The sequence below is a fragment of the Orycteropus afer genome, unplaced genomic scaffold (genome assembly GCF_000298275.1).
Source record: "Orycteropus afer afer isolate SDZICR_OR568_19922 unplaced genomic scaffold, OryAfe1.0 scaffold00010, whole genome shotgun sequence".
In the NCBI taxonomy this organism is placed as follows: domain Eukaryota; kingdom Metazoa; phylum Chordata; class Mammalia; order Tubulidentata; family Orycteropodidae; genus Orycteropus; species Orycteropus afer.
In genome coordinates, this window is record NW_006921597.1 from 20,106,400 (window position 1) to 20,122,253 (window position 15,854).

Below are 15,854 nucleotides of genomic sequence, written 5' to 3' on the forward strand. Positions count from 1 at the left end.
CCTCACCATTTAGAAATTCTGTAACTATACTGTTTTTTCCCCTCTTTTTGGTTTGTAGTTGTCCTCATTTGCCAATTGATGTCTCCGATTCCAAAAGGCAATTTGTTTTGGCAATATAATCTAGTTTATGTGTATGCGCAAGTCTTTCAGAGCAGTCATTCTCAAAGAATGGTCAGTGGACTGGTACTGATTCTCAAACTGTTTGTTATCAGAAAGTATAGAAATTGAGAGCAAATGTTTAGAAATGCTTGTAGTCATTTAATAAAGAATTTTGTATCTATTGAATCTAATAATAATAAAGTTGAGGCTTATATTTTGTCTTTTCTATTTCACTTTTCTAGTAATTAATTTTTATTATATTTTACAAAAGCATCAGTTTGTTAACATGTTGGAAATTGAAAAGAAATGATCCATCACCACAATTAGTTTGAGAAGCATTGTGCTAGAATATAAAAATTACAGAGAGGTGTAAGATAGGAATCTATGAACAGTGTCTCTGCCACCAAAATAGATCCAGGAAGAGCTTTTCTGTAGCTTCTGATTAATTCATTCAACAAACTAAGCATCTGTCATATGACAGACATAATCTGGGTATTATATTAAAGATGTGTATGAAGGTCTTGAGTATTAACCTTGATTAATTCTCAGATCTGCATCTCTATCATAAAGAGACAGCTTATGTGGGTATGATTGGACTATTGTTTTTCTCTCTATTCTCTCCCAGGACTTAGTATTGCTGGGTTTTTTTATTTTATTTTATAATTTGGGTGCAAATTTACAAAGCAGATACATTTTACTCTCAGAAGTTCATGCACATTTGGTTTCACAGCATTGATTACAATTCTAACAATAAAAAGCTCTCCTACCGTCTCTTCCCTGTGACCACTCCTTTCCTGTGTTCTTCTTAATCATTCCTGTCTTTCCGGCTTTCCCTCTATGCAAATGCTGCCCTTCTGATCTCCCATGGTGGATTGATCTAAGGGATGCATCTCCCTGTGGTAGATGTTCTGACTAGAGGCCTTTCTACGATTTGGCTGAGAGCTGACCCACAGAAATGAGTCCAGTTTCAGGCCCAAAGGATAACCCAAGGCAATAGTTTTGGGGGTTTCTCCAGTCTCTATCTGACTAGTAATTCTGGTCATTTTTGTGTTTTTGAATTTTGTTCCACATTTTTCCTCTTATTCTATCCAAGATCACCAATTTTGATCCCTTTCTGAGTGGTTGGCATTGGTAGCCAGATGCCATCTAGTTCTTCTGGTCTTAGGGTCATGAAGGCTGAGGTTCCCATGGTCCATTAGACCCTTAGACTAAGTGTTTCCATATAACTTTGATTTTCTTCACTCTTCTTTGCTCCAGATGAGGGGATTTAAAAAAAAAAAAAAAAGTTGCATCTTAGATGGCAGCTCAAAAGCTTTTAAGACCCCAGTTGCTACTTACCAAAGTAGGATGTAAAACAAGATTTTTATGTACTATGTTGTGTTAATTGAGCTTGATGTCACCTGAGACCATAGTCCTGAGCCTGCAGATCTGGTGACTGACTCCCTCAAGGTGCTTGGTTGTCACTGAGAAGCTACTCCAACCTTGTCCACTGTTCTATAATGTATGTAGACATTTTTGTAGCACAAATACACATAAAAGAATATTTATCACCCAAATCTATCTGTGATTACCAATTTTGATCCTGTTTGCCTATCCACACCTGATCTTCTCACCTCCTGTGCATCCACTCGTAGACTAGCATGTGCTGCTTGTTACTGGTAATGCAGTATTGTGTATATCATAGTATTTGCCTCTGTTGACTATATCTTTTGTGCATGTTTCTGTGTCCTCCTTTTTCCTATTATTATTGTGCTGGTCACAAATTTTTGTTATGTTGTATTTCCCTTCACCCAAATCAACACATGCCTCTTAACTAGTGAGAAATTTTCCGTCCCCTTCCTTCTCATCCCTGGTAACCAACAAAGTAAATTTCCTTCCTTGCATAAACCTTTCCTTGACTTTTTTATGATAATAAAACAAACCAAACTCAACTGCCATTGAGTCACTTCTGACTCATAGAGATCCCCATTGGATTTCCAAGGCAGTAAATCTTTACAGAAGTAGATTGTCCCATCTTCCTTCTGCAGAGTAGCTGGTGGGCTTGAACCGCCAGCCTTCTGGTTAGCAGTCAAATGCCTTAGGCACTGCACCACTGTTGTTGTTGTTGTTATGTGCCGTCGAGTTGGCCCCGACTCACAGCGACCCCTCCTTGGGTTTCCGAGGCAGTATCACTACGGAAGTAGGATTGCCCAACCTTCCTTCCGAGGAGCACTGCACCACTAGAGCTCCTTTTTACAGTAATGGGCTTATATAATATTTGTCCTCTATGATTGACTTATTTCACTCAGCATAATGTCCTCCAGGTTCATCCATGTTATGAGGTGATTCATGGATTCTTCATTATTCTTTAGTGTTGCATAGTATTCCATTGTATGAATGTGCCATAGTTTGGTTATCCATTCATCTGTTGATGGGCACTTAGGTTGTTTCCATCTCTTTGCTATAATGGATAGTGCTGCAGTGAACATGGGTATGCTTATGTCTATTCATCTTGGGTCTCACCTATTTAGGATATATTCATAGTAGTGGAATTGCTGGATCAAATGGTATTTCTGTTTCAAATTTTTTAAGGAAGCGCCATGCCATTTTCTGCAGTAGTGTAACTATTTTACAGTCCCACCAGCAGTGTATGAGAGTTCCAATCTCTCCACACCCTGACCAGCATTTGTTATTTTCTACCTTGTTGAAATTTGCTATTATTGCTGGAGTGAGATGGTATCTCATTGTTATTCTGATTTGCATCTCTCTAATGGATAATGATCATGAGCATTTCCTCCTGTGTTGGTTGGCTGCCTGTATATCTTCTTTAGTGAAGTGTCTGTTCTTGTCCTTTACCCATTTTTAAATTGGATTGTTTGTCTTTTTGATGTTGGGGTGTTGACATTTTCTATAAATTTTAGAGATAAGTCCCTTGTCAGATACATCATAACCAATTTTTCTTTCCCAGTCTGTAGGTTCTCTTTTTACTCTTTTGGAGAAGTCTTTTGATGCATATAAGAATTTAATTTTTAAAAGGTCCCAGTCATCTAGTTTCTCTTCTACTGCTTGAGCATTTTGGGTTATGCTTGATAGTCTATTTATGCCATAAGTTAGGGCCCGTAGGTTTGCCCCTATTTTATCTTTGATGAATTTTATGGTTTGGGGCTTTACATTTAGGTCTTTGATCCATCTTGAGTTTGTTTTTGTGTATGGTGTGAGGTATGGATCTTGTTTCATTTTTATGCAAGTGAATATCCAGTTTTGCCAACACCATTTGTTAAAGAGGCTATCTTTCTACCATATAATGTGCTTTTGGCCCTTTGTCAAAGATCATCTAGTTCTGTCCATAGATGGATGGGTCTATTTCTGGATTCTTGATTCTGTTCCACTGATCTATGTCTTTCATTGTACCAGTACCATGCTGTTTTGACTACTGTGGCTATATAGTAGGTTTTGATATTGGAAGTTAGACCTCCTACTTTGTTTTCCTTCTTTAGCAGTGTTTATCTGAGGTTTCTTTCCTTTCCATATGAAGTTAGTGATTGGTTTTTCCATATCTTTAAAAAATGTTGATGGAATCTGGATCAGGATTGCATTGAATGTATAGATTGCTTTGGGTAATATTGACATTTTCATAATAGTGAGTCTTCCTATCCATGAACATGGTATGTTCTTCCATTTATATAGATGTCTTATAGTTTCTTGTAGTAGTGTTTTGTACTTTACTTTGTACATGTCTTTTGTGTCCCTGGTAAGATTTATTCCTAAGTATGTTACCTTTTTTGTAGCTGTTATAAATAGTATTGTTTTCCTTATTTCTTTTTCAGAGATCTCTTTGTTGATGTAGAGGAATCTAGCTGATTTTTGTATGTTGACCTTGTATCCTGCCACTTTGCTGAACTTTTCTCTTAGTTCCAGTGATTTTTTTGTTGAGTCACTTGGGTTTTCTATGTATAGGAGCATGTCATCTGTGAATGGAGATAGCTTTACTTCTTCTTTGCCCATTTTGATGCTTTTTAATTCTCTTTCTTGCCTTACTGCCTTGGCTAGGATTTCCAGTACAATGTTAAATGGAAGTGGTGATAGAGGGCATCCTTGTCTGCTTCCCATCCTGAAGGGGAATGTTTTGAGTCTCTCTCTGTTGAGAATAATACTGGCTGTTGGTTTTGCATATATGCTCTTCATTATGTTGAGTTTTCCTTTTTTTTTTTTTTTCTTTAGAGCACAGAATTTTATATTTTTAAATGGATAAAGAAATTTCTCACAGAAAAGGAAAACTTGTAAGAGAATTATTTGAAAACTAAGAACAACTTCTTGGTTTTCATCTTTATTTAAAAAAAAAAATTATAGTGATTTGGCTGAAAGTTTACAGAGCAAATTCTTTTTCCATACAGCAATTCATACACATTTTGTTTCATGTCATTGACTACAATTCCCTACAATGTAACAGCTCTCTTCCTGCCTCCTCTCTGTAGTTAACTCTTCCCTATGTCTTTCTTTCTGATGCTTTCCTGCCCCCTGAGCTATCTCCCAATACTGCTCTTCTTTTCCTCAGGATTGATCATGCTAAGGAGTGTATCTACCTGATGTAAATGTTCACTCTATATGCCTCTGTATTGTTTGGCTGGAAGCCACAGGAGTGAGTTCAATTCCAGACCTGACGGGTAACTGGGGGCCACAGTCTCAGAGGTCTCTCCAGACTCTATCAGACCAGTAAACCTAGTCTTCTTTTTTATGACTTTGAGTTTTGTTTCTCTTTGTTCTCCCACTCTTTTCAGGATCTCCTGCACTGATCCCTTTCCAAGTGGTTGACAGTGATAGCCAGGCGTCAGCTAGTTCTTCTGGTCTCATGGTCATATAGACTGAAGTTCACAGGGTCTACTAGTCCCTTGGACTAATTGTTTCCATGAGTCTTTGGTTTTCTTCATTCTTCTTTGCTCTGGATGAGGAGAGACCCATTGTTGCATCTAGATGGCCACTTGCAAGCTTTTAAGACTCCAGTCCCTATTCACCAAAGTAGGATATAGAACAAAAGTTTTTTGTGGTATGTTATACCAGTTGAGCTTGATGTCTCCTGTGACCCTAGTCCCAAACCCACAGGTCCAACTACTTGCTCCCTCAAGGTGATTGACTGTGGCTAAAAAGTTATCATAACTTTGTCTCTTGTTAGCTCTATTACATATATGGACATTCTTGTAGCGCATAGAAATACGTATGTAGATATATCATCTGCCTCTCCCTTATGTGTGGTCCTAGGTATATTCCCTTTTGCCTAGACCTACGTGATCATTCAGCCCTCTATCCATCAGTTTACCTGTAGATTAATGTTTGTTATGACTGATAATGCAGTACTGTATGTGTAAAAGGGTTTATCTTTGTTGTCTGTACCTCTGGTGTACCTCTCTGTGTCTTCCTTTTCCTTAGTGTTACTGTGTTGGTCACTCACTTTTGGTATGTTGCCTTTCCCACCCAAATCAATACTTGTCTCTACCTATTTAGCAGTGTTCCTTCCCTTCCCCTCCCATCCCTGGTAGCCAACAAAGAAAGTTTCCTTCCATATATTTCTTTGACTTTTTACAATAGTGAACTAATACAATATTTTTCCTATGCTTGACTTATTTCACTCAGCATAATGTCCTCCAAGTCCATCCACATTACATAGTGTTTCGCAGATTCTGTGTTATTCCTGTTGCATAGTATTCTATTGTGCATATGTACCATAGTTTGGTTATCCATTCTTCTGGTGATGGACACTTAGGTGTTTCCATCCCTTTGCTATTGTGAGTAGTATTGTGATGACCATGGGTGTGCATGTATCTGTTCATGTCCTGGCTCTCATTATTTAGTGTATATTCCTAGTAACAGGATTACTGGGTCAAATGGTATTTCTAATTCCAACTTTTTAGGGAATTGCTATATTAACTTCTACAGTGGTTGCATCATTTTACAGTCCTACCAGCAGTGTTATGAGAGTCCCAATCTCTCCACATCCTCTCCAGCATTTGTTATTTCCTGTCTTGTTGAACTTTAGTATTAGTGCTGGGGTGAGATGGTATCTTGTTGTTGTTTTGATTTGCATTTCTCTAATACCTAATGTTAGCGAACATTTCTTCAAGTGTTTGTTGGCCACCTGCATATCGTCTTTGATGAAGTATCTATTCATGTCTTCTCCCCATTTTTTAATTGGATTGTTTGTCTTTTTGATGCTGAGGTATTAGAGTTTTCTATAAATTCTAGAAATAAGTCCCTTGTCAGGTATATCATTGCTGAATTTTTTTTTCCCAATCTACAAGTTCTCTTTATACTCTTTTGAAGCACATAAAAATTTAATTTTTAGAAGGTCCTAATCATCTAGTTTATCTTAAGCTGTTTGTGCATTTGGATTATGTTAGATAGTCTATGTTGTTGTTGTTATATGCCGTCGAGTCGGCCCCGACTCATAGCAACCCCTCCTTGGGTTTCCGAGGCAGTATCACTACGGAAGTAGGATTGCCCAACCTTCCTTCCGAGGAGTAGATAGTCTATATCTTCCATAAATTAGGGCCCCTAGATTTGTCTCTATTTTTTCCTCAAGTAACTTGATAGTTTTAGGTTTCACATTTAAGTCTTTGATCCATCTGGAGTTCATTTTTGTGTATGGTGTGAGGTATGGATCTTGTTTCATTTTTTTACAAATAACCAGTTTTGCCAAAACAATTTGTTAAAGGGGCTGTCTTTTCTCCCATTGAATGGAGTTTGGCCCTTTGTCAAAGATCAGCTGACCATAGGTGGATGGATCTATTTCTGGGTTCTTAGTTCTGTACCAGTTGTCTGTGTGTCTGTTGTGCCATTGCCAGGCTGTTTTGACTACTGTGGCTGTATAGTAGGTCTCCTACTTTGTTCTTTTTCTTCAATAGTGCTTTGCTTATTTGAGGTCTCTTGAGGAATTTCCCTTCTATTCCTATTTTACTGAGAGTTTTCATCAGGAATGGGTGTTGGTTTTATCAAATGCCTTTTCTGCATCAATTGATAGGATCATGTGGTTCTTTTCTTTTATTTATGTGATGGGTTACACTGATTATTTTTCTCATGTTGACCTATCCTTGCATACCTGGTATGAATCCCTCTTGGTCATAGTACATTGTTTTTTTTGGTATGGTATTGGATTCTGTTGGCTAGGATTTTGTTGAAGATTTTTGCATCTGTATTCATGAGGAATATTGGTCTGTTGTTTTCCTTTTTAGTGGTGTCTTTACCTGGTTTGGAATCAGGGTTATACTTGCTTCATAGAATGAATTTGGGAGTATTCTGTCATTTTCTATGTTCTGGAATAGTTTGAGTAGTATAGGTGTCAGCTCTTTGAACATTTGATAAAATTCTCTAGTGAAGTTGTCTGGGTCAGGATTTTATTTTGTGGGAAGTTTTTTTATGACCTGCTCAATTTCTTCTTTTGTTTTGGGTCTCTTCAAGTATTCAATTTCAGACTGTGTTAGTTTAGATAAGTGTGGTGGTTAAATTTGTGAGTCACCTTGGCTGGGCCTGGTTGAGTGTTTGGGCAGCCAGATGTAGTATTCCCCATAATGAGACTAGTAATCAACTCCATGGTGGAATCTACTGTGAGCTGCTGAGAAGCTGCCTTAGGGATGTGGTCTGCTTCCTGTGTATAAAGAGAAGCCTTGGGGAATGGTCTTTAGCTTATGGCACGCTTGAACCCTGCATGTAGCCAAGTCGTTAAAGAACAGCCTGTCATGCCCTGCCAATCTTGGGACTTTCAATGGACTTGAATTAGTGTTGTTTGCTAACATTGAGACTGTACCTTTTTACTTGTCAACTTTGGGCTTGTCAGCCTCAGCAGCCAGCAGCTGTCTGAGTGAAGAAAAGCCTCCAGTTTCAGTGGGCCAGGAGCAGGAGGCAGAGCTGAAGCCCAAGGTTGAGGGGCTTTCAGCCAGCCCCTAGAGCCTGGCACTTTGAACTCGGACGTACAGCTTCCAGAATTATAAGAGATAAACTCCTATTTGTTCAAGCCATCCCATTTGTATATTCTTGTCAGAGCAGCGCTAGGTAACCAAAACAATAAGTCTTGTATTTTTAGAAATTTGTCCATCTCTTCTAGGTTTTTTAATTTGTTGGAGTACAATTCTTCATAATATTCTGTTACTATTTTTTTATTATTGTTATTTCAGTTGGTTATTTTGTGATGTCACCCATTTCATTTATTATTCATGTGATTTGTATCTTCTCTTTCTTTTCCTTTGTTAAATTTGCCAGTAGTTTGTTGATTTTGCTTTATGTATTTTGGAGCCCCTTAATATTTATTATGGCAATGTCCTCTTGGTCAATGGACGTTTTTAATAGCATATGATGCCCTTCTTTGCCACTTATGCTAGTGCTCACCTTGAAATCTATTTTATCAGAAATTAATATTGCCACTTCTCTTTTATGGTTGCCATTAGCTTGATGTGTGTGTGTGTGTGTATATATATATATATTTTTTTTTTTTTTTTTACACCATCCCTTGATTTTTAATTTATTTTCATCTTTGTATCTATGGTGGGTCTCTTGTAGGCAGCATATTGATGAGTCTTCTTTTCTTATCTAGTCTGCCACTCCCTTTCTCTTGACTGGTGCATTTAGTCATTTCACATTCTGTGTGATTAATGATGTTGTTGTTAGGTGCCATCGACTCAGCTCTGACTCATAGTGACCCTATGCACAAGAGAACAAAACACTGCCTGGTCCTGTGCCAGCCTCACAATCTTTGCTAAACTTGAGCGCATCATTGCAGCCACTATGTCAGTCCATCTCATTGAGGGCCTTCATCTTTTTTGTTGACCCTCCACTTTACCCGGCATGATAGCCTTTTCCAGGGAATGGTCCCTTCTGACAACATAACCAAAATAGGTAAGACAAGTGGCCATTCTCACTTCCAAGGAGCATTCCGGCTGCACTTCTTCCAGGGCAGATCTGTTAGTTCTTTTGGCAGTCCATGGTACTTTCAGTATTCTTTGCTAACACCACAACTCAGAAGCAGCAACTCTTCATCAGTCTTCCTTATTCCTTGCCCAGCTCTCACATGCATACCAGGCGATTGAAAACACCATGACTTGGGTTAGGTACACTTTAGTCTTCAAAGAGACATCTTTGCTCTTCAGCACTTGAAAGAGGTCTTTTGCAGCAGATTTTCCCAGCGGAATACGTTGTCTGATGTCTTGATTGCTGCTTCCATTGGTGTTGATAGTGAGACCAAGTAATATGAAATCTTTGATAACTTCAGTCTTTTCTCCATTTGTTGTGATGCTGCGTATTGGTCCAGTTGTGAGGATTTTCTTTTTCTTTATATTGAGATGTAATCCATACTGTAGGCTGTAGTCTTTGATCTTCATCAGTAAGTGCCTGAAGTCATCCTCACTTTCAGCAAGCGAAGTTGTGTTGTCTGCATATCACAGGTTGTTAATGATTCTTCCTCCAATCCTGATGCCATGCTCTTCTTCATATAGTCCAGCTTCTTGGATTATTTGTTCAACCTACAGATTGAGTAAGTATGGTGAAAGGATACAATTAATGATAGGTATGAATTTATTGCCATCATTCTATTGTTTTTTTGTTGTGTTGGTGGTGGTTTCTTCTTCTAAATATTTTTCTGTGCTGAGTTCGTTTTGTTACCGTGTATTTTCCCTTTTCTTCATTATTGTTGGTTTTGTGTTTACTAAGCCCTTGTGATTTTCTTCTTTCTTAATTTTGATAGAAGCCTTGTTAATTTTCTTTGTGGTTATCTGTAGTAAATTCTTATCTCCCTAAGTTTGGGACAGTCTTTTCTGTATACACATCATCCTGACTTCCTCTCCATTTGGAAGTTTATTCCCTCTATTTGCTTTGTTGATGTCATTTACAGATTGACTCCTCTGTTTCTCTATTTATGTATTTTGTCATCTTATTTTAGTTTTGAGATTCTTTTTCTGGGTTTGTTTCTAAGTGGTGGTGTCAGATATCTTGATTTTAATTTGTTGTTTTCCGTTCTTAATTTTCTGTTGAAAGGACTCCCTTTAGCATTTTTGATAGGGTTGGTCTGGTTTTCACAAATTTCCTTAATTTCTCTTTGTCTGGTAATGTCTTAATTTCATCCTCATATCTGAGGGACAGTTTGGCTCGATATATAGTTTTTAGTTGGCATTTTTTTTCCTTCAAGCTTTTGTATATGCCATCTCATTGCTTTCTTGCCTGCATGGTTTCTACTGAGAAATTGGAGCTTAGTCTTATTGGTTTCCCATTGTTGTTGTTGTTGTTGTTGTTATGTGCCGTCGAGTCAGCCCTGACTCATAGCGACCCCTCCTTGGGTTTCCGAGGCAGTATCACTACGGAAGTAGGATTGCCCAACCTTCCTTCCGAGGAGTGGCTGGTGGGTTTGAACCGCCAGCCTTCTGGTTAGCAGTCAAGTGCCTTAGCCACTATGCTACCAGAGCTCCCGGTTTCCCATTGTAGGTAACATTTTGTTTTTCCCGTGGTGCTCTCAAGGTTCTTTCTTTGACATACGCACACCCCTGTTCATCATAGCACAATTCACTATAGCAAAGAGATGGAAACAGCCTAAATGCCCATCAGCAGATGAATGGATAACCAAATTATGATACATTCACACAATGGAATACTATGCTACATTAAAGAACAATGAGAATACGTGAATCATCTTACAACGTGGATGAATCTGGAGAACGTTATACTGAGTGAAATAAGTCAACTGCAGAAGGACAAATACTGTCTGAGTCCATTACTGTTAAAAGGAAGGGAGCTTACTTTGTAGGTTACTGGGGATGGAAAGGAAGGGGAGGGGAAATTTTTGCATTAGTTGGGGGTCACACACTGAGTTGGGTAAGGAGAGGAACGGTATGGGAAGAGTCTGTGATCAGCATGATAACATTGGGGAAAGGGAGGATACCGAATTGTGCACATAAGATATAGACAGAAGCTAATACCAGTAAATGCACAATACTGCATTACCATTAGCACCAAACACCAGGCTACAGATAAATGCATGGACAACTGAGAAGATCAGATGGGAGTCAGCAAACAGGAATGTACCCTTGATCAATGACAGATTTAGGTGAGGGTAATCTAGTGATACAAAATAACCACAATCATTACAGAAGCAAAAGAAGACAAGAGTTGGAGTACTTCAGAGACAGCCAAACACCTTGGGAGAGAGAACCACCAGGCCTGCTGACTCAGGACCGTAGTACTGGGGGACACCAGGCTCACTTGGCACAACATAATACATAAAAATCTTGGTCCACAGCCTACTTTGGTGAGGAGTGACTGGGGTCTTAAAAGCTTTCGAGCAGCCATCTAAGATGCAGCTAATGGTCTCCTCTCATCTGAAGTGAGGAAGAGTGAAGAAAATCGAGGGCATTTGGAAACAATCAGCCCTAGGGATATGATAGACCTCAAAACCACAAGAACTAGATGGTGTCTGGTTACCAATGCCAACCACTTGGGAAGGGATCAAAACTGGAGGCCTTGGAAAGAGTGGGAAGAAAAATGTGGAACAAAATTCAAAGACAATAATGACCAAAGTTACTGGTTGGATGGAGTCTGGTGGGACCCCCAACTGTATCTGGGATACACTTCAAGCCTGGGATAGGACTTACTCCCAAGGACTGGCTTTCAATCTAACAGTAGGAAGACTTACATGCAGAACAGCCAATCTGGAGCAATGCACCCACCTACTCTACAGAGATATACCCCTTGGAGCAGTCAGCCAGGGGCACCAGAGAGGCAGTATTCACATGGAGGGAAAGCTGGACAGGAGTGCATAACTAAGAAGGGCACATGGATGGGGGGCACGGTCACAGGGAAGGGAGTGAGGGAGTAGGTTAGGGCTGGGGATGGTAATCGGGAAGTGAAACCAAATGTACACAAATTGTTGAATGGAAAACAAATTCTGCTCTGTAAATTTGCACCCAAAGCACAATTTTTTTAAAAAAAGAAAATATTCTTTCTTTGTCTTTGGTTTTGGAAAGTTTCATTATGATATGTCTTGGTGACTCTCTCTTGGGGTCTATCCTGTATGGGGTTCATTGCATTTCTTGGATGGATATCTCTTCATCTTTCATGATATAGGGGAAGTTTTCTGTTAGCAAGTCTTTGACAGTTTTCTCAGTGTTTTTTGTTTGTTTGTTTGTTGTCTCCTCTTGTTTTGGAATTTCAGTCAGGCATATGTTGTTTCTTTTCATATCGTCCCATGTAGCTCTTAGGTTTTCTTCATTTCTCTTCATTATTTGGTCTGATTTTTCCTCGTTTAAGCTGGTGTTAAGGAATCTGTCTTCTAGGTGAGAAATGTGTTCTTCAGCCAGTTTAAGTCTACTCTTTCATCCTTCCAATGTGTTAACCTATCTCGGTAATTTTAGTGTTCATCTTCTGGATTTCTAATTGCTGTTTTTATATTATTTCCAATTGTCTATTTATTTTGTCATTTTGCTCTTGAATGATTTTCCTAAATTCTTCAAGGGTATTGCAAGGCTTAGTGTTTTTGTTTGCTTGCCTATTTCAGATACTGGATTTGGCACAATCTTCACCTCAGATGATCGAGGCATTGTTTATTCCAAGTCCTTGGACCGACATCTCTACACTACTACAGGTGGAGAGACAGACTTTACCAATGTGACCTCCCTCCGTGGAGTCTACATAACAAGTGTGCTTTCTGAAGGTGAGTCTGGGAACAGCTCTTCTTTTGCCCTGCTGCTTCAGCTGAACTCATGGGGAGTTGAAGCTTTCAAGCAGACTTACGATCCTGTCCCCCCAGTAGTGTTGCTTGCCTAGCCAAAAGCTTATCATGTAAATTTTGGCCCCTATTTTAAATAATTTATGGTGAATAGAACTAAGAGAGAGCAAAGCAACAACAAGTAGAAAGATTTTTTTGGAGGATTCTGTGTTTAGTTTGTACTAGTCTTCTATGTTTAGAGATTTAGGCCTGCAGAAATGAGTGCAGATTTGAACCACTTCCTGCTTTTTTCTCTGTAATAGGGCAATCACCAGCCAAGGTGGTTCTTGCATTCTAGTCGATAGCTCTGTAAAACTCACCTTTACTGAGGCCCAATTATACAATTAAATACATTATTCTAAAGTACAAAAGCTCTTAAGGTTTTATTTTATTTACATATTTCTTTTTTCTAGGAGGTAGGGACTGGTTTGGGGGTTTTTGTTTTGTTTTGTTTTTTGTTTGTTTGAAGACCTTTCAGTGGACTACCAGTCCCAAGCAGTATGGCCATAGTTCCTCACTGATCTCACCTCCAACTTTCCTACTTCACTCACTCTCTCCAGTTACACTGCCTTCTGCCATTCCTTAAACACACCAAGTGCACTCACTCCAAGTTTATGGATTGGCACCGGTTGTCTCCTCTTTCCCCAGATATTTGCATGGCTTACACACCTTCCTCTTTTGAGTCTTTGTTTATATATCACTGTTTTGGTTCTCTAGTGCTGCTCCAACAGGAATGTACCACAGGTGGGTGGTCTTAACAAACAGGAATTTATTCTCTTACAGTTTAGGAGACTACAAGTCCAAGTTCAAAGTACCAGTTTTAGGGGCTTGGGTGAAAGCCTTTTGACCTTGGGCTTCAGCTCTGCCTCTTGCTCTCTCCCACTGGAGCTAGAGGTGTCTTCACTCAGGCAACTGCTGGCTGCTGAGGCTAACAAGCCCAAGGTTGACAAATAAAATGACAGGCCACTAGTTCAAGTCCAGAGACAGTCCCAAGATTGGCAGAAAACATGGCAGGCTGCTAAGTGAAGGTTTGGCTACATGCAGGGTCCATGCATGCCAAAAAGCTGCAGAGACCTTTCTTAAAACTTCCCTTATACTGGAAGCAGCCCACATTCCTAAGGTACCTACTCAGCTGCTCACAGCAGATTCCACCATGGAGTTGATTACCAGTTTCATCATGAGGAATAACTACATCCAGCTGCCCAGGCACTCAAAACAGGTCCAGCCAAGTTAATATATAACTTTAACTATCACAGTCCCTTTCTCAATGGGACCTGGCCTGACTATCCTATTTAAAATTCCAGTCTGCTATCCCCCCTATACACACACACACACACAAACTAATTTCTCTTCTGTTGTGTCAGTTTTTTCCCGTAGTATTTTGTTTCTAACATACGATATAATTTATATGTCTAGTGTTTGTCTCAGGGAGCTCTGATAGCGTAGTGCCTAAGGCACTTGACTGCTAACCAGAAGGCTGGCAATTCAAACCCACCAGCCACTCCTCAGAAGGAAGGTTGGGCAATCTAATTCTGTAGTGATACCACCTGGGAAACCCAAGCAAGAGTCACTATGAGTTGGGTCTGACTTGACGGCACACAATAACAAGAACAACAACAGTGTTTGTCTCACCTTGCTTGCATGTATATTTCACAAAGAATTTTGTCTGTTTTGTTCACTGGTATATTCCCAAAGTTTTAGAACAGTTTCTTACATAATAGGTACTCAATTGATATTTGTTAAGTGAATTTTTCTATTTCCTTCATTTGCTTTCTTATTTCTTTTTCCTTGGAAAAATCAAGGCATATTGTTCTCAAATTATAACTGACAACAGTTTATATCATTGAAAACAGAGAATGGGTAAGAGACATGAGAAGGGAAAAAAATGTAAGAGCTACAGGATATGGGTTAATGGAGAGTAATTAGGAATTATTAATTCAGGTTTATGTGCATACCATTGAAATCCATAAAGCCACGGTATTTTCAGTCGCCTTATATGTGTGTGAGAGCTGGACAATGAATAAGGAAGACCGAAGAAGAGTTGATGCTTTTCAGTTGTGGTGCTGGCAAAGAATGCTGAAAGTACCGTGGACTTTCAGCATGATACTGCCCTGGAGGAAGTGCAGCCAGAGTGCTCCTTGGAAGCAAGAACGGCCAGACTTCACCTCACCTACTTTGGTCATGTTGTCAGAAGGCACCATTCCCTGGAGAAGGATGTCATGCTTGGTAAGGTGGAGTGTCGACAAAAGAAGGGAAGGCCGTCAATGAGATGGATTGACACAGTGGCTGTGGCGATGGGCTCAAGTATAGCAAGGATCGTGGAACTGACGCAGGACTGAGCAGTGTTTTGTTCTGCCGTGCATAGGGTTGCTATGAGTCAGAAACAACGCGATGGCACCTAACAACAACAACATTGAAACCTTGAAAATCCCCAAAGTCAGATGGTATAGCCATGTGAGTAAAGATTAGGATGCTTTCCTTTTGTAGATTTTACCCTTCAGGCAAGTAAGCAAGGAGAATGGACATTATTAGCCTATTAATATTGGTAAGGAGTTACAAGTTATCTTTTTTCAGAAATATCAGTTCTAGGTAAATTCTATGAATCCATCAGGTCCTGTTCAAGTGGAAAGCCTTCTTAAAATACCATATTTACAGTTGAAAATCTCGTAGAAACCTTTTTTCTCTCCTGATTGATTTATATTAGATACCCAACCTGGTGAGGCATGTAATTGCATCTGTGCCCTATAATTCAGTAACTAAAATGCAGTGCTTCTAAGACTGAATGAGAGTGAGGTATGTACAGCTTGATGAAAGTAAACTGTGACACTAGAGTGTACACAAGAAAAAAAGGCCTGTTGATAATTGCTGTGGCATATATAATTTCATATATAATTGCTGTGGCATTCATCATCACAAAGGATGTTTCAGGATCTGTCCTGAAATACAGTGCTGTCAGTGATAGGATAATATCCATATGCCTACAAGGAAGACCCGTTAATATGACTGTTATTCAAATTTATGCCCCAACCACCAAAGCCACAGA

General features: G+C 39.3%; 1 protein-coding gene across 1 annotated transcript in view; it reads left to right on the forward strand.

Annotated features, from left to right (window-relative positions):
* The window catches only part of SORT1 (sortilin 1), a 136,354-nt gene that overhangs the window by 100,517 nt on the left and 19,983 nt on the right, over positions 1–15,854 (forward strand). Inside the window, exon 10 of the mRNA XM_007949758.2 lies at positions 12,602–12,757. Coding sequence (XP_007947949.1) covers positions 12,602–12,757 — 156 coding nt within the window. The remainder of the gene's footprint in view (positions 1–12,601; positions 12,758–15,854) is intronic.